Source organism: Rhinolophus hipposideros (genome assembly GCF_964194185.1).
Source record: "Rhinolophus hipposideros genome assembly, chromosome: 20".
Classification (NCBI taxonomy): domain Eukaryota; kingdom Metazoa; phylum Chordata; class Mammalia; order Chiroptera; family Rhinolophidae; genus Rhinolophus; species Rhinolophus hipposideros.
In genome coordinates, this window is record NC_138066.1 from 9,693,067 (window position 1) to 9,712,629 (window position 19,563).

General features: G+C 43.2%; 1 protein-coding gene across 9 annotated transcripts in view; it reads left to right on the plus strand.

Annotated features, from left to right (window-relative positions):
• Nucleotides 1-19,563, plus strand: part of MYH10 (myosin heavy chain 10) — a 127,210-nt gene that overhangs the window by 102,065 nt on the left and 5,582 nt on the right. For all 9 annotated transcript variants that reach the window (XM_081028953.1, XM_081028955.1, XM_081028951.1 and 6 more), the window contains 11 exons: nt 1,151-1,363; nt 4,345-4,489; nt 5,875-6,081; nt 8,496-8,600; nt 9,834-9,986; nt 10,445-10,693; nt 10,964-11,176; nt 12,921-13,133; nt 13,875-14,036; nt 17,450-17,578; nt 18,694-18,782. In XM_081028953.1, coding sequence (XP_080885079.1) covers nt 1,151-1,363; nt 4,345-4,489; nt 5,875-6,081; nt 8,496-8,600; nt 9,834-9,986; nt 10,445-10,693; nt 10,964-11,176; nt 12,921-13,133; nt 13,875-14,036; nt 17,450-17,578; nt 18,694-18,782 — 1,878 coding nt within the window. The remainder of the gene's footprint in view (nt 1-1,150; nt 1,364-4,344; nt 4,490-5,874; nt 6,082-8,495; nt 8,601-9,833; nt 9,987-10,444; nt 10,694-10,963; nt 11,177-12,920; nt 13,134-13,874; nt 14,037-17,449; nt 17,579-18,693; nt 18,783-19,563) is intronic.

Sequence of the window (19,563 nt, forward strand, 5' to 3'; positions counted from 1 at the left end):
ACAAAACCCCCATGACAGTGACACGTCCTGGTTGTTGGGTATGACATAAGAACATGAAAACCCCAGGAGTACATCATTTGTGTCAGGGTATCAAGAAAATCTCACAAACCGTTCTCAGTAGTTACACTTAAAAATCATTAGTCATATCATGAAATCCATGGAAATTCTCACCAGAACGAGTGATTTTACCATATCCAATGTTTTTGTTTCTGCACATTACAGATTAATTTCAGTATGTTTTAGAAGTTTGAGAGGAAATCACTTTTCAGAAATATTATCCCACATACACCCTTTAGCATGATTTGCAATTCAGTTCTAACCCATTCAGCTTTAGAATGGAAATCATATATTGTAAATATATTTATATCTAATGTTTCATTTCTTTATAAAGAGTAACTGACTACATGGTCATAGGACTTAGAGCTTAATTTATAACTTCTTACAATCCAATTCTTGTAACAGAAATTTTTCTCTGTCATCTGTCACTGTTTTACTTTCACCAGATTTTCACTTACAGAGGTGAGGACTAGAATTTAGAATTAAATTTCTCCACCACTCAAGCCCATGTTTGTCAGCTTCCCCTTCCCTCACCACAGACATCCCAACTATTCCCAGTCAGAAATTCTACCAACATTAAATCACACACGTTAGCAAAAAGATGCATTATGGGAAAGATGAAGTGTAGGGTAGAGGGTGTGGAGGTGGTATGTATTTTTCTTCCACCGTATGTTCTAAGAATTCCTTTGAATTTGCTGATCTCGGTAGGCTGGTACCAATTTGATACACTAGACTGCTACCTTGAGCAGTATTCTAATTATACTAACGTATTACTTGAGGGAATTTTTTCATATTCTAATCATTAAAGTGAGGGGGGTCCTACCTCTTAATGGAGCTATTTAGCCCTTGGGAAAGGGGGCTGGGCTCGATTCTGATTCTAGCTCTGCCATGCCAGCTTTTGGGCCTTGAGATCGTTGCCTGCAAATCTCCATGCCTGCCCGGTAGGCCCTGTGCAGCTGCTGCAGCCTCGTGCCACGGGCACAGGGCTGTGTAACCGGTGCCCTTGTGGTGAGGTGCTCAGGCTTGGCTCACCTGGGAGACAGTCCATCCTGCACCAGCTCTGAGTGCTTCTCATGCCCGGGTATTTTAACAGGGGCGACGACGAAACGCTGCATAAAAACAATGCGCTTAAAGTTGTGCGAGAGCTACAAGCCCAAATTGCTGAACTTCAGGAAGACTTTGAATCTGAGAAGGCTTCACGGAACAAGGCAGAAAAGCAGAAAAGGGACTTGAGTGAGGAACTGGAAGCTCTGAAAACAGAGCTGGAGGACACTCTGGACACCACCGCAGCACAGCAGGAACTGCGGTGAGTGGGGAGGGCGGCGTATGGCGTCGGCTGAGCTCTCCCGTGAGGGCTGACGGAAATGCTCGGGGTGTGCTTGCTTGCTGTCTTTGTGTTGTCGTTTGAAGTATCCTATCTTCCTTTCAGAAATCATGGCAGGGGGGACAGGAACAAAACAGCATTGGTTAAACACACCAGCCCACATGGGTAGGTAGATGGACCAATAGACTGAGGTGTAGAGACTGAGACATGGTCAGAAAAGCCAGTCATTTATGGCTATCTTAAGGGGACACACACACACACACACACACACACACACACACACAGCTGGAAGGAGATTTAAGCGGAGGCCAAGCAAGAGACAGAGAGGACCAGGGGAATCGATGGGACAGACACAGAAAGCGGAGGAGACACGTGGTGGTCAGGCATCTGCCGGCGGCACCAACTAGTGTGAACAATGGCAGGCAAGCATGAGGAGGGAAGTGCATATTCACAACGATGAAAAGAAAGGGGAGTACAGGTACGCAGACGCAGGTGTGCATTAGGCAGAAGCATATGCTGTAACAGATGAGCTGACAGCCAAGGGTAGGCAACAAGACGGCGCCCAGCACCTGCGAGAACATTCAGAGGACTTTCACACGCCCTCACCGTCAGCCTGCAGAAAGTCTCAGGAGAGCTACAGCGTGACCAGGTGACAGAGCAGGCCCAGCGGCCGACCTGTGGCTCCTGCTGGCACACAGATAGAATTCTCTTCGTCTCCCAGGTTGCCCTCTTCCTGGCAATCTGCTCCCTCCTCAAGACTCAAGTTGCCAGGTCCTTGAGGCCCACCCCAGGGATCCCCAGGTTGCCTTGGCTTGTAGATTTGGCACACGCGCCTGCCAGCTGTTCTAGCGTGTGAGTGATGGGAAGAGTAGCCTATCACTCTAAGAAGGTTCAAACAAGAAGGGCAGAAGGGATCATTTATGAAGTCAGGTGTGGTCAGAGGTAGGAAGTGACCTGGAGCAACTGGGAGGGAAGTGTGTTGTGGTGAAAGCCAGAGGTGCTCATCCGGGTGCCTGGACCCAGAGAGAACGATGTCACCAAGTCTGCAGAGGAGCTGCCCTGAGCGGTAAGACAGGTCAGATTGTAGGTGTCAGGAGTAGTGGTAACGAAACAGAGGTGGTGAGCCTAAGACATGGACTCGCCTATGGATATGTGACGACAGCAGCAACTCAGAGGTTGTGTCCCCAAAGAGAGCTGCTGTTTCAGTTGGAGTCCATGTGAGCCAGGCAGGGTTAGAGGCTTCCCACCCCACCTGAGCAGAGTAGCTCTGCTTTTAGCAGTTTTAAGTCCTGGCCTTCTCTTTAAAATACCTGCTTTTTTAAAATCCAGAAACCACTGAACTAGACTTTGTTGAAATATTTATTCTCAGCTGGTGTTTTGACCACAATAGTAAAAAAAGTTCTGATCATTTCTTCCATTCAACTCTTGGGAAAAAAATTTTTTTAAGACAGTGCAATTCACCTGTACATGTTTATTAAACCATGGATATGCTCAAATACAGCTCTCATTGATTCTGTTGTGGGAAGAATTTTGATTGCTTGCAGGCCTGATAGTTAGCATTCTTCTAAGGACTCAGGCCATTCCCCCACCTCTCCACTGGTTCTTCCCCGAGGTGTGTATCACGTGATTAATATAAAAGAAACATCCTCAGCAAATCAGATGCTCTTCAGCGGATTCAGTCTTCAGTTGGCATGTTAGCTGTCTTTAGGACAATGAAGATTGCAGAGGACTCGGCCAAACCAATGCATGTCTTTCACCTCCAGTGAACTCGTTGCTGAGCTAGGCTGGTCCACAGAGTCTAGTGATTCCTTCTGTCTGGCTACGTGCACTGGGCAGGCAGCAGCCGCCTGGGCCCCTTTTCTCCTGGCACAGCTGACCTCAGCCCTCTAGATCTCACCACTCGACCAGTAAAGATAGGAAAATGTGTCCACACAGGAGTCAGCATATAAGTCACTGTTCTAACTGGAGACTGGTTTAAAGTATAGTTAGGTGGTTTTAAAGTATAGAGCAAGTTTGCCAGAGTTGTGCTTCGGGATCGTCGTAACGTTACAGCTGTTTAAGCTGTTGATGTTCAGACAGCGCTTAGCAGGAGTAGTATTTACCTTACTGGTTTCAGGCTTTATCAAGCTCTGTGCTTAAAGATGGTGCTTGATCAACAGATTTAAAGACTTACTTGTCATCAGGGTGACGTCTCTTCTAGTTAGTGAAATAACTGGTTTTTCAAGTGATCCTAAATATGTTATAGCAAATTATAAAAATATTAGTTAGCCGTGTAGAGACATTTAACACTAATGTGACCTCCACACTCTAAATACAAATTAGATAAAACCTCAGTTTATCTCCAGACACTCAAAGTTCTGTGGTCTTGTACCTGCTGTGTTCTCACATCAAACTCTAGAGACCCTTTCTGAACCCGGCATGCAACCCTTCAACCTGCCTTCCAATTTTCCTGTCCCTCCTCCCAACCTTAAGTCATTTCCTGATAGAGTTTGGGGAGGATATTAATTAACTGGAGCTATTTCCCAGGAGTGATTGATAAGAAAGGCTCCTGCTTTTGTCAGGGTGCAGCATCCTGACTGATTTGGCCTTTTAACTCCGATTAGCTTGTGAAAGCCTCTGGGATTCACCCTTTTCCAGTTTTATTGAAATGCCTGCTGGTGCTATAGCAGGTAGTTTGGCATGTTAACCAATTTCTGACCTACAATGCAACGAGACTGCCCAGAACAGTTTGAAGACACTTAGGGATGTTACACTGTGCATTGATTGTAAGTCAGATGTGGAATGAGAGTTATGCTGGTTCTGGAAGGATTCCTAATACCACAATAATGGAAGCACCAGCCTATTGTAAAATAGCGCGTCAAATAGCTACCAAAGCAATTAATGTAATGTTTTTAAAAGCAGCGTGTGTGTGTATTTAATCAGTCAACTAATTCTGAGCTTTCTCTAAAAATACGCTTCTCTAGTACAAAACGTGAACAAGAAGTGGCAGAGCTGAAGAAGGCTCTTGAGGAAGAAACTAAGAACCATGAAGCTCAAATCCAGGACATGAGACAGAGACACGCAACAGCCTTGGAGGAGCTCTCGGAGCAGCTGGAACAGGCTAAAAGGGTAAGCGAGACCCTGCCACGTTTTAGAGAAAGTCCCCCCTCAGACTTCCATCCAGTCAGTATGGAGATTAATTCCCACCGTTTGTACAACACTGGTGGGCTGATGGAGAACCAGTGGCCCACAGGCAGCTGCTTTCTGCAAACACACTGCCTACCTGGAAGAGCCATTTGCCCTTGATCGTTTTAAAGAACTGGATCGATCCAGCTACCAGCTCAAGTCACATATTCCTCCCAATGTCTCTTTTCAGTAGTGTCGTTTTCTCCTGATGACTTAGCTCAAAAACCTTGAATAGTGTGAAGTCATTCATTGTCTCACTCATCTGCTGCCAGAAGTCACCGTGTCCTGCCGGCATTTCAAGTATTCTTCTGACTCCTCTCTCCCTTCTCCATCCCTCCTCTGACCTCACGCCACCATCACATTGTTGCCACTCATTTCCCTGTTCCCTCTTCCGTATCTCATCTATAGGCTTTCCATCCTGATAAAACTTAATTTCCTTTACCCTCTAACTCGGACTGTCCTCCTGGGCGTACTAGTCTTCTTCCTCAGAATTTCCCAGCCGTCCTTTCCTTCATGCTCTTTGCTCTTTCTCTGACTTCCCCATCTTTCTCTTCTCTGCCGGTCCACATGCCACCTTTTCATTTATACGACGACAATGTTAACATGTCCTGAACATTTACACTACTATGAGTCACTCACTGTGCTGAGTACTCTCCCTACGTGCATTGCCCTCATTGGCCTTCATTACAGTCCTGTGGGTTAGTCTCTGATTCTCACTCAGAGGATGGCGGCGAACAGCATTAAGAAATCAAGCCAGTGTCACGCAGCTAGTAAGTGGAAAGGCAGATTGAAGCCCGGAGTCTGGCCCCAGAGGCCCCAGCCACGCCCAGCTACACTGCTTTGAAAGCCCATCCTAAGTCCGGGTCATCCCTGAGGTGGTCCCTGCAGAGATGCAGTGCTTACCGTGTCACATACTAACTACCTGATTGGTACTCAAATGTGTCCCTGTGTTATCTTACCCCAGCAACAAGATTTTCAGCTTCTTGCTTTAAAAAAAAATGTGACAAAACTTGTTTCATACAAAGGATGACGTGAGTGAATGATTACTCGTTGGACAGGACGTATTCAGTTTGTCGCCCCCAGCCTGCACTGAGTACAGTGAGCCCCTAAATATCTGAATCTACCACCCTAAGCAGTGTGTACGGATGTGCTCCCTTCTATAGAACTCTTCACACTCAGAGTACAACAGATGTTTTCATTCATTCATTCAACAAATGTTGATTGCAGGCTCCCTACGTGTCAGGCACAATCCTACAGAAACAAAAAGCATGCCTCTTCCAGAGTGATGCAAAATTGCTAGTACCTTATTTTCCTCCTTCCTCTCCTAGTTCAAAGCAAACCTGGAGAAGAACAAGCAGGGCCTAGAGACAGACAACAAGGAGCTGGCATGTGAGGTGAAGGTGCTGCAGCAGGTGAAGGCTGAGTCCGAGCACAAGAGGAAGAAACTTGATGCCCAGGTCCAGGAGCTCCACGCCAAGGTCTCAGAAGGAGACAGACTCAGGGTGGAGCTGGCCGAGAAAGCAAATAAATTACAGGTGAGCCTAGAAAACCTTTACTCTGGACGTATCCTGCAGTAACGTAGCCATCGTTGACCATTTTATTCCTCTGTGGCCATAAGAGACCTGTGCTAATATGCTATGTAATACCTTACAGTTGCCATCACAGGTAAATCTGTCCAACCATAGGTCCCTAGTGCATATTACTATAGGTGTTAAATAATATTTTAAGAATAAGAGAGCATGAGTTGGCCTTGCACCTAATAAATTCCACATTGAATTGTGGGTATAGTTCTTTGAATGATTTTAAGCACAACTTCAACTTCCTCCAATAGTCTAGTCAGTAAGAGACAAACAATGGGCAAAAAAAAATTGTATCTAGTTTTGGTAAAGATTTGCAAAAACTGGAGTTTTTCTATACTCTGTGGTTGAAGTATAAATTCGTTCAACCTTTTCTAGAATACAGTTTGGCAGTTTTGGTGTCACAAGCTTTAAAAATATGAATACCTTTGGGCCCAATAAATTCATGTCTCGTAATTTGTCCTATGGAAATAATTAAGGATGTGCACACAGTTAAACTTTAAGAATGTTCATGGGATGGCCAGTTAGCTCAGTTGGTTAGAGCGTGGTGCTAGTAACACCAAAGTTGCTGGTTCAATCCCTGCATGGGCCATTGTAAGCTGCGCCCTCCTTAAAAAATAAGAGAAATTTTAAAATGTTCATTGCAAAAGTACATAAAAAAGAACATAATTGGAAATAACTTGAATGTCTAAGAATGGACTTCTATGCAATCAATAAAAACAATGTAGTAGATCACTGTTTGTCGGTGAGAAAAGGTATACATTGCTGCACTGAAAAAAAATTACAGAACTGTGTTGTTGGAAACCCAGGACCTATCCCCCTCCCCCCACCATGGTTCAGTCATTCACTAGAACTCCAGGGCTTAGCATGAGTCCTACGCGTAGTTCGGGCACAATGAGCCATTCTGTCATTTAGGGAATGGTAGGCGCCCTCTCGAAATCACAGTTCCCAGAAGGCTTTCTAAGGAGAGCATTCTCGGGCCTCCTCTGTTAACCCTTTTCTGTATATGTATGGACTGAAATAGTGCTCACAAATCCAGAAAGATTTTCCTAAAAGAGAAGATGTTAGAAACAGCGTTATTAACTATATGTACCGTCAGGAGGCCAGGCAAGTAACACTCGCAGCCCCGTGCTGCCTGCACCAGCATACATTAGGCTCCTTGTGTATGCTCTCGTTAATCCTCTGGGGGCATCTGGCAGATGAGGAATGCTAAGTAGCTTGCCTCCCCTGGTGGTTTCCCTGGCAGTTTGCAGAGATCGAGTTGAAGGTAGGAGGTAGGTCTCTGTCGAGTCCAGAGGCCCCCACCACACTGTTGCCAAGACTGGTAAAGGGTGGGCTCTCTGAAGGATGTTGCTAAAATGAGTAAAAATAGAAATGTCATCAGGTTGAGTAACATGTTTAGATTTGTACTCTATATGCCTTTCCTTTACCAATATGACTAGAAGACAAACCTGAACGAAAGGGGGGGGGCTGCTATCCCTTTTGAGTCCCTCTTCTTACACCTTCTACCCTCACACAAAAAATGTAGAAAGTCTTATACCGTGGGATGAGGGGTTATTTTAGAGCTATCATTAATTGAGGAGGAAAAAAGACAAAAAAATGTTTACCACATTATTCATTAAATCTGACTATAAGAAATAGTTAAATATTCATGATAAATATATAATACCAGATTGTTTAAATTTTTTATTAAAGTATAATTAATAAAGTATAATTTAACAGTGATTCTACATTTTTAACCTTACGATGTGATCACCACAAGGTCTAGCAACCATCTGTCACTGCAAAGTTATCACAATCGTATTGACTTTATTCCCTGAGCTGATGCCAGATTTGTTTAAAGCTTAGAAAGAAATTTGGACTGTGAATAGAATTTACACATTGAATCTCTATAGTAAAGTTTTCACGTTCTAGAAAAATATGAATTGTACTTGCCCCTGAAAGCATATGGTTACTGAATCTTAGTGTGAAAAAGGATCAAAATAACATACTTGCTGTGCTTAGAGCCTCTTCACATAGGGTAGCAGCCTGTTTCAAAGGATTTGGTATAATTTTTGTCTCTTCATGATTAAAAAGCAAGGTAGTAACCAGTCAGGAGAAGCCCCTTCCATGTGTGGCTTCTAGAGTTTTGAACAACCTGTCCTTTCAGCAGTAGGTAGAGACGATTACGTCGTCTGTGGCGGCTGGTTTGGGCATTGTTTGGAGGTGTCAGACTTGGTGGTGAAAGTCTTCCTTAATCAAGTTTGGCAGTTTTAAGTTCACCCCACCCCCCAAATGCTGCTCTTTTTTATGTTCATTTAAGAATGGTGATTCTGGACCCTCTCTATCTGCTTACTGTTTAATTGCATTTAATCTTTTACTCCTCCTTGCAGAACGAATTGGATAATGTCTCAACTCTTCTGGAAGAAGCAGAGAAGAAGGGTATTAAATTTGCTAAGGACGCCTCTAGTCTTGAGTCTCAACTACAGGACACACAGGTATTCTAGGGGGAGTGAGGGACCTTTTATAATAACTACCGTTTCTGTAATCAATAAGTTGGTGAAACGTACTAGCCCCAGAATTGCCTTCTTATCACCTCTTTCAGATTTCATGCTGTACGTGTATTTGGAGCCATCTTGCATTATAACCGCCTTGATACTCGGGAAATCTCTGAGGCTCATTGTCTCGATACAGAGCCCTTGGTTCCTGAGTCTCGCAGGCACTGGGGGCCCAGGAGGGGGCTCCCGCTGGCACCATGGGTGCTGCCTGGGGTGTGGTTCACCACATGGTGTGGTGGGCCTATCGCACACACGTGTATGTTGGTCATTTTAAATAAGATTGTTTTGTTGTGGTTGAAATTTCATTACACTGCCCTAGGAGAGAAACAGTCCATTTTGTAAAAAAGGTGGGTTGAAGCTTGCTTATGCTACCTTTTTAAGACTTGTGTCAATCATTTGTTAGGGATGTTTTTAAGTCAGATGGAAGTTAGTTGATGACTCGGATAACATGATGATAATATAGCAATTTTCCTGGGGTTTTACACTTTATTTTTATTAAATTTGCAAACTATAAGGATATATGTGTTTGCCAGGGTTCTGGATTAGGTGCTGAGGATACAGGGCAAAAATCTCAGACAAACAAAGTGCAATAAGTAGGCACTTGGGGACAAGTTCATTGTAATTAGGGCTTGTGCTGTGACAGGACACATTCTCGTTAGTGAGCTTAAAGGAGACAAAGGCCAGATCACAGAGCTCTATGTGTACCTTTGAAAATTTTAAGTCTGAATGTAATGGGTAAGACAGGTTTGCATTTACATGTTAGAAAAATTATTCTGGCAGAAACTATAAAGGACAGACAATTGAAGGGTTGCCCAGTAGTGGAGGTAATCCTCGTGAGAAATGTAAATGCCCAGAGTAAGGCAGGTGCAGGGGCACGAAGAGGAAGGGATTCTAGAAGAGTGGAGATGAGGAAGGAAGGCGTCTCGGACCACACACAGGTCCCCGGCCTGAGCCCTGGGTGGGTGGTGCTGCCATTCCTCCTGAGTGAGTGTAAAGCAATATTGTGTTAACTTATCATGTCACGTGTGTTTTAGAAGCATTTCCGTTTATGTGTATCACTGGGTACTTCTCATACACTGGAACTCTCTGTTGTTCATGACTTGTTTTTAATAGACGTGTTTTGCTTGGGTGATTAATGCAACTTAAGTCCTGACCTTTTATCAAAATCAACAGGAGCTTCTTCAGGAGGAGACACGCCAAAAGCTGAACCTGAGCAGTCGGATTCGACAGCTGGAAGAGGAGAAGAACAGTCTTCAAGAGCAGCAGGAGGAGGAGGAAGAGGCCAGGAAGAACCTGGAGAAACAAGTGCTGGCTCTGCAGTCCCAGGTGTGTGGGTCCGCTGGGCTGTGGTGGCCTAGATGTGTGTATTGAGCAGCTAATGTCCCCATCTGCTGCACTGCTTCAGTTCCATTTGGGGCAGTTAATTAGGTTGTCCTAAATAAAACTCGTAATTTATTTGGTTACTTGATAATTTTATTTTTCAAGTGTTTTTTTTTCTGTGACCCAGCCAAATGCTGATCCTATGCTAGCCATAATGTTGGCAGCATTTAAAATAAAGACATAGGACTGTGTCAACTATGGAAGGTTTTAATCCAATCATTTTATAGGTTATTCGCTAAGAAATTAAGTTAGTCTCTAAGATTAATTTGCTCATAAGTCACATATTGCTTTACATTATTTCTTCTCACAAAATATTGCAAACAAGCTTTTTTCTTCTTGCCTCAAATGTGAAAACCAGTTGCGTTCTTTAATACTGATCTTTTTTCTCGTTACCTAAAACGTAGTTGGCTGATACCAAGAAGAAAGTAGATGATGACTTGGGAACAATTGAAAGTTTGGAAGAAGCCAAGAAGAAACTCCTTAAAGACGTGGAGGCGTTGAGCCAGCGCCTAGAGGAGAAGGCTCTGGCTTCTGACAAGCTGGAGAAGACCAAGAACCGCCTACAGCAGGAGCTCGATGACCTGATGGTGGATCTGGACCATCAGCGCCAGATCGTGTCCAACTTGGAGAAAAAGCAGAAAAAGTTTGATCAGGTGGGTTGTCTCCCACACTTCAGGACCAATGCCGTGCATTGTTTCCTCCTTGGCAAAGCTCTCGCTTTTATTTTAGTTTAGAATAATATGGTCCCATTTCAAAGCAATACACATTTGTAGTAAAATTGGTAAAAGCTGAACAGCAAAAGGAAGGAAATAAAGAGCACACTCCTGTGGTAGCGTTCTTAGAAATGAGTCACGTGACGAATGAGAAGAGTTCGTGTTGCCTCTGAAATTGTTGGTAATATTTCCCATTGCCGTCCCGTGTAGCTGTTAGCAGAAGAAAAGAACATCTCTGCTCGCTATGCAGAAGAGCGGGACCGAGCCGAAGCAGAGGCCAGAGAGAAAGAAACCAAAGCCCTGTCCCTGGCCCGGGCCCTCGAGGAGGCGCTGGAGGCCAAGGAGGAGTTTGAGAGGCAGAACAAGCAGCTGCGGGCAGACATGGAAGACCTCATGAGCTCCAAGGATGACGTGGGGAAGAATGTGAGTGTCCCTGGGGACCGGTCCCTTCAAAAGGGGCGCAGGCAGGTCCTTCGGAGCGCCTGAAGGACCTGGGCGTGCCTAGCCGCACAGCGAAGTAGTCTAGGAATGTCTTAGCTTGTGTATAAATATGAGATTAAAGTCTCCTGGGATAAACTCAGGTTTCCTGCAGTCTGTTCTCGGTGTGGAGTTCTTGTAGCTGCACCTACAGGTGGAAAAGCTTTGTTTCTTATCGCTTTCCCGGGGCCCTCCCTGTCCTAACCTGCATTCTGGCAGGGGACCTTTAAACAAAGGATTTCACTGTTCCTGAGTCACAGGTAGGCACAGGTCCCCTCAGATAGAGGGTAGCAGGATCTGTCTCTACAGAGTGGTGACCTGGAGAGAGCTGGAAACTGCAGCTCTCTCTGACGTGGGACTTCTCAATGAGACCCCATTGTTTTCTCTGAAGACTCCACATGCTTTGGGGATTTATTCAGTTGGAAATTTCTGTGATACTATTTATCCTTCCACTGCATACATCTTCCACAAGAGCCGCAATAGTTTTCATTTATTCTTCATACCCCCCTTAGTATGTGATGTGTTGAAGATAGTAAGCCCAGGCCAGGAGTCAAAACAGATTCAGGGCTTGGCTTTTCCACCAGCTTCCATTCTAACCAGGAGAAGCCACTTAACCTCTGTAAGTCTAAGTTTTCTTATCTGTCAAATGGACATTATATTTGCCCAATTCCATGAAGCTACTGCAAATGTGCTTTGAAAAACATAGTCCTCTATAAAGTCTTGTTTTCATGGGCTATGGGCTGTCTGGCCACATCCTAAGGAAGGGAAGATGGTCCTACCTTCTTCCTACTGGGTCTCCTACAAGCTCGTGCCCAGCGGACCAGCCCCATGGACATGAAGCCACCTAGAGTAGAAATGGCTATGATTACATAGTAAAATGTAGAGAGAGAACCCCACAGTTGATTCCGTTTTCTTGTTCCATGTTAGTATTTTCTAGAATAACCGAGTCACACATTTATTCCACAAACATATAATGTCCATGTGCCTATGAAGTGCCAGACAGTGCTAAGAGACATAGGCCCTTCTCATGTCATAAGTCTTCCCCTACCTGCCCCTGTGAGAGCTAACATGGCCATGAACCCCAAAGGAATACATAATAGCACCTACGCATGCCTGTCTGAAGGGTTGTCTTGGGGGTCAAAGGGGACACGAGGCGGAAGCACTCAGCACAGCCCTTGGCACAGAGGGCTAGGTCAATGTTTATGGTGGGGATCCTTGTCCACAGAAAGGTCAGAAGACTTTTTTAACTACCCTCCTTTGCAGGCCGAGCATACCTTAATATATGAATGTTTACACACGTGCATTTTCCGTACAAATGATCTTTTCCACGGCAAGAAGGGATGTGTTGTATGTAGGCCCTGTTACACAGACAGCAAGTAAATGGCCAGTCAGCAGACAAGTTCCTCTAACACTGTGCTCTTTTCATTGTTCTCTAAAGCCCTCTCGGTGTCAAGGGCATCAGAGAATAATGTATTGCTTACAGAGCACATGGAAACAAAGAAGTCGGTACTGTCGTTTAAATGGCATACTCTGAAATGAAGAGTAATAGCGGCCATGGAGGGCAAGGGAAGGATGTGAGTGCTGTCAGGGGTGCCCGGAGCGGCCGACGTGCCATGTGGGGCCTATCAAACAGGAAGACTGCTGTTCTCTGCCAAGGGGCAACTCTCTCTTGATGTTTCCTGTGGTTTAGGTTCATGAACTTGAAAAATCCAAACGGGCCTTAGAGCAGCAGGTGGAAGAAATGAGGACCCAGCTGGAAGAGCTGGAAGATGAACTTCAGGCAACAGAAGATGCCAAGCTTCGCCTGGAGGTCAACATGCAGGCCATGAAGGCCCAGTTCGAGAGAGACCTACAAACCAGAGATGAGCAAAATGAAGAAAAGAAGCGGCTGCTGATTAAACAGGTAGGTCGTAGGAGGTGTGGCCTCCAGAACAAGAACTTGTCATTCTCAAAGCCATGTTTGGGATCAATGTCCTGTTCATTCACATTAGAACACATTAGCTGGAGTAAAATTGATTTATTTGGTTACTTGATAATTTTATTTTTTACAATTTAATGTACTTGATTTTGATTTCCTATTTCTCAGATAATATCATTGCAAGGCCCTCGGTGGAATCTCGAGGGAATATGTATCAGTCATTTGTTGCTAGATCACAAATTAGCTCAAACTTAATGGCTTAAAACAACACTTGTTAACTCACAGCTTCTGTGGGTCAGGAATTCTGAACTGACTCAGCGCCACGTCACCCGAAGGCCTGGCTGGGGCTGGAGGATCCTTGTTCAGCTGGCTCCCCGCCACGGGGCTGGCCCGAGACCTCAGCACCTTGCCACAGTGGGTCTCTCCACAGGTTGCCAGAGTGTCCCTGGAAGGAACTTCCCCAAGAAATTGTCCCACGTCTTCGATTTTGTTGCATCACCTAGAATATGAGCTTGAGATCAGGGACTCTGCCTTCTTAGGGAGCTTTGGAATAGTGGAAATTGTGTGTACCAGGTATTGTTTTTAAAGATCTATCTAAACAAAATCCAGCTACTGTGGTTTTCTGTTAATAATTGCTGTGTAGCAGAGAGCACCTGTGCAGAGTAACCAGAGCCCTTGTATGATGACAGGCTGCCTGACCAGGCATAACCCCATTATCTCTGTTAGGTGAGGGAGCTCGAGGCAGAGCTGGAGGATGAGCGGAAACAGCGGGCACTTGCTGTTGCTTCAAAGAAGAAAATGGAAATAGACCTGAAGGACCTTGAAGCTCAAATCGAGGCTGCAAACAAAGCGAGGGATGAAGTAATCAAGCAGCTTCGCAAACTTCAGGTATGTGCAGCCACCATCCGTCTTTGATGGTGTCATCTGGCCCTACTGAGATCAAACACGACAGGACCCGTGAAGCTGGGGAGGAAAGCTCGCCGTCCTGCCAGGGAGCACAGTGGAGCTGTCACCTGTGGCTGTGGGTTGGGGCAGCAGGCCATAAAGATGGCACGTGTGTACCTCCAATGTCTACAGGATGTGCTTGGCTCCACTTAGCGAGTCTTGGACAAGTGGGGCATCTGCCAATAGGAACGTGCTCTTCGCGCTCTAAACAGCTACTGGTGACGCTGAACTAACATGGCCACTGAGCCACCAGTGGGGAAGGTGATGCTGCTTCTTCCTTTATGCCTGAGTAATCTTTTATGCCTTTAGTAATCTTTTCAGTCTTACTTAATCATTCATACCTTTCACTACTCAAATGGCATGCCAGTTTTAACTATCGCAATGACAAAAAGTGATTTCTCTAATAACGCAGTGTTAGCAGGATGTAGTGGGCCCGCACAGAAACAGGCACAGCTTCTCTGCAGGGGATGTTTGTCAGCTACGACAAAAGCTTTAGAAAATTTCCATCCCTTTGACCTTGGTGATTCCACATCTTTAGAATTTATTCTAACAATATAAAGATGAGAAGAAACATTTATATACAAAGGTCACAGCTGAAATGTTATTTCTGGTAGCAGAAATGAAAATGACCTAAATGTAAGTGGCCTGCCAACCACTTAAATGATGGGGATATGTATGCAATGACAGCAGGGCTGAAACGAGTAAAGAAAGGAACAGCATAGGGCAGTTTCGTTTTTTGCACATAGACACGTAGCTCTACATACTTAGAAAAAGGTTGAGAAGGAAGTCATCTCTAGATGATAGGTTTATAAGTAACTTACTTGCTTCCTTGTACTTTTTTAAAAAGCTAAATACAAAGGTTTCTATTTTTACTAGCGAATTACAAACATTTAAGCTCATTACAAAAAAAAAATAACATGACTTTGTTTAATAGCGTTATTGAGATATAATTCACATACCATACGATTTATCTATTTAAAGTGTTTTCAGTGTATTTTTCTTTAGTAAATTTGGAGGGGTGTGCAACCATCATTATTTAAATTTGGACATTTTGGTTCGCTCTAAAAGAAACCCTATCCCCATTAGCTGTCACTGCACTATCTCTGCCACATCCAGAACTAATCAACCACTGATCTACTTTCTGTCTGTATAGACAGGCCAATACGCTGACTATTTGATATAAATGGAATCATACAATCAACACTTAGCATAATGTTTTCAAGGTTCATCCATGTTATAGCATAAATGAGTATTTCATTCCTTTTTATTACCCAATAATATTTATTCCAATGTATGGGTATTTGTACCACATTTTATTAATCCATTCATCAATTGATGGACATTTGGATTACTTCAACTTTTTGGCTACTATGAATAATGCTGCTACGAACATTCACATATTTGTGTGTACATGTGCTTTTAGTTTTCTTCGGTATATACCTAGGAGTGGAATTGCTAGGTTATATGATAACTATTTCATTTTGACAACTGCCAAAACTTTTCAGTGACTGTACCATTTTACATTCCTACCAGCTGTCTACGAGGCTCCTATTTCTCTACATCTTCACCAACACTTGCTATTATCCATCTTTTAATTATAGTCATCCCAGTGGGTATGAAGTGGTACCTCATTGTGATTTTGATTTGCATTTCCCTAATCACTAATGATTTTGAGCATTTTTTCATGAGCTTATTGGCCATTATCTTATTTGGAAAACATGTCTTTCAATCTTCCAGTCATCTTTTTGAGTTGTCTCTAATAATTCAGTTGTAACATTTCTGTATATATTCTGAATGTTTCTTATATAAGATATATGATTTCCAAATGTTTTCTTCCATTCTCTGGATTGTCTATTCACTCACTCAATGGTATTGTTTACAGCACAAAAGGTTTTAATTTTGATGGAATCTAGTTTATTTTTTTGTTTGTTTCTTGTGCTTTTTAGATTATATATGAAACCACTGCCTCTAATCCAAGGTTGTGAAGATTTATTGCTATGTTTTCTACTAAGAGTTTTATACTTCAGCTCTTTCTTTAAATCCATTTTGAGTTAATTTTTGTCATATGGTTTCATATATAAACCTAACTTCCTTCTTTTGGATATGGATATCCAGTTGTCCCAGAACCATTTGTTAAAAAGACTGTTCCCTCCCCCATTGAATTAATTCCATTACACTGATCTATATGTCCTCATGCAACTATCACAGTCTTGATTATCGTAGCTTTGTAAACTTTGAAATTAGGTAGTGGGATTTCTCCAACTTTGTCAATCTTTTTCAAGATTGTTTAGCTATCCAGGTTCCTTACCATTCCATATGACTTTTAGGATCAACTTGCTAATTTCTGGGGGGGAAAAGGAGGGCCTGTTTGGATTTTGATACTGTGTTGATTCTGTAGATCGATTTGGAAAGTATTGTCATCTTAACAATAGTAAGAATTCCAGTCCGTGAACATGGCCATCTTTTCATTTATTTAGCTATTTAATTTTTTTCAATAATGTTTTATAGTTTTTTATGTACAAATATTATACTTTAGCTACATTTATTAAGTATTTTATTTTTGATGCTATTTTAAGTATAAATACTTTCTTAATTTTTGGAATGTTTATAATAATGTAGAAATACAACTAATTTTTGTATATTGATCTTGTATCCTGCAACCTTGCTGAACTCATTTGTTAGTTCTAACGGGTTTTTAATGGATTCCTTAAGATTTTCTATATACAAGATCATATTATCTGCAAATCAAGGTGTCTTCCTTTCCAATCCGGGTGTCTTTCATCTCTTTTTCTTGGCCTAATTGCTTTGACTAGACTCCATTGCAGTGTTAAACAGAAGTGGCAATGTCAGGCATCTCTGTCTTACTGCTGCTATCAGGGGGAAGCATTCAGTCTTTGAACATTAATATAATAGCTGTCAATTTTTCATCGATGCCCTTTCTTGGAGTTGAGGAAGTTCCCTTCCATTTGGCTTATGGAGTATTTTTATAATGAAAGGGAATTAGATTTTGTCAAATTCTTATTTTACATTTTGAGATGATCATATGGTTATATTCCTCTTTTGTCAAAACAACCTTGCATTCCTCAAATAAATCCCACTTGGATGGTGGGATATAATGGCATATAAATATACATGGTATATCATTTTTTATATGTTGATCAGCTCAGTTTGCTATTTTGTTGAGGATTTTTATATATATGAGGTATTGGTCTGAATGTTTTCTTACGATATCTTTGTGACTTCCATGTGCTTTTACATTTACAGTTACCTGTATATTACTTTAAAAATCTGGAAAAATATGTGTTTAAAAATAATGAATGAAAATACCCCAAAACCTTCTTCCTGTTTATCCTTAGGCTCAGATGAAGGATTACCAACGTGAATTAGAAGAAGCTCGTGCATCCCGGGATGAGATTTTTGCTCAATCCAAAGAGAGTGAAAAGAAATTAAAGAGTCTGGAAGCAGAAATCCTTCAATTGCAGGAGGTTTGTTTACTTATTCATCCATTTATTCAACAAATATTTGCCCTGGCAATTTCTCCAAGATTACATATATATATATATGTATATATATATAATCTATCTTAATATTTTTGTAGCCTAGTGTAATTAATTTCACTACCCATCTTTTATGTTACTGGACCATCTTACTGCTTCAGTTCGACAAAGTGGTCACACCTTGTTCATGTATATTCATCGTTTTACACAGAATCACTATTTGTGTGATACTTAAAAGGAGAGAACTGTTTCATTGAATCCCTAAGTGAATCATTTTGTAATCCAACAATTCTTTCATTTATCTCTTTTGTAAGTTCTCATGGAGAAGGATTGATGGTTATATATAGTATGGGATTGATTATATCAATGTTAGGCACACTTGAATACATACATTTCTGTTTATTTTTAAAAGCTTTATTGAGGTAAAATTGACATACAAAGAACTGCACATATATAATGTGTACATAAATTTCTGTATAAATAAAGGATGATCAAATAAAGGATCCTTTATAAATAAAGGATCATCTCCTTCAGAAAGGCCCTGCTCACAGCAGAGGCACAGCCCTGTGAGCCCGAGGTCACACTCCACCCACCTTCTCTCCATGGGAGCTGTGATCTTCATTGTATGCACTACTACCTTAGTTTCTGGTGCCTTGATACCACTCACTAGTCTATCTAGCTAGTGTACTTGACCTCCAAACTGTAGTACTTGGATATGTGATGGATACTTCAAGTCCATGAATTGGTATAGTTTGGGGTTTGCATGAAGCTTGTGCTCAGTTTATGATAAGGAAACACCAGCTTTCTAAGGAGGGCAGGAGTACAGCCACAGCTTAAATTAGAAGGGACAGCCGAGCCCTTACATGGACTAGGACTTCCCTCTGGGCATTGTTGTGTGAGGCTAGTGACGTGGCACATCACCCGGCTGACCTGCACCCAAACAGATTCTCTTCAGCAAACCTGCCAGCTTCATTTCTCAGATCGAACTGCCATTGGAGGCACACAGGGAGCAAGGTGGCTCCAGCCTACAGGTATTGTCAGATTGCACATTTGAGGAAAACCGTTCACTGCCAGAGCTTAAATCACGGTCTAAACTTATTTAGGAACTTGCCTCATCTGAGCGAGCCCGCCGACACGCCGAGCAGGAGAGAGATGAGCTGGCGGATGAGATCGCCAACAGCGCCTCTGGCAAGTGAGTCTCCTGGCAGCTGGTGGGAAGGGGCTGGCATCGAGAAGTCAGTGGCGGCCCCACCGGTCCTCCTGGGCACCTGGGGTCCATTCCCCTCGGGCTTGCCTGCTGCACTGAGAAGGCTGTGGACGTTTGGTACATGGGACTTAGTAGTTGGTTTGCTCACCTGGTCTAAGTCTGGAAAGATGAGCACAAGAGGCTGAGCTGCAGGACCCACCCCTTGTGCCAGCCATGCCCACAGTCGATGTGAAGGAAACACACTCAGAACTCACCTCGTTTCCACAGACCGCACAGCCTTGCCGTGCGAGTCTTCACTGTCACGTTCATTAGGTTTGGCAAGTAGATTCCTTAGACGTACATTTCTCTCAACGCATTTTGTATTAAAAGTCATCCTTTTTCCCAGTTAAGTTGCTTTCTCCGTTTAATTACTGTACTGAGGGTTCACCACAGTCATTTTCTAGCCTGCTGTGATGAGGAGTGTGACCTCCTCATCATTTTATGTCATGTACTAGAAAACCAGTGGCAGGAGCTAGGGAACGCCAGGGCTGTTTTGTACTTTGGAAAGCTGAAGCTGTCTGTGGAGAACAGACGGAGAGGCAGCAGGGAGGCAAGCTGGAAGTCCCCCACGGTGGTCCAGGCACAAGATGACAGGGCCTGGGTGAGGGTGGCAGGCATGGGGAGGGGGCGGTGTGTTTGGAAGTGTGGTCAATAGGACCTGATAGACTGGGCGATGGGTGAGGGGGACAGACATCAAGAATGGTGCTCAGTTTCAGCAGTGGGTGGG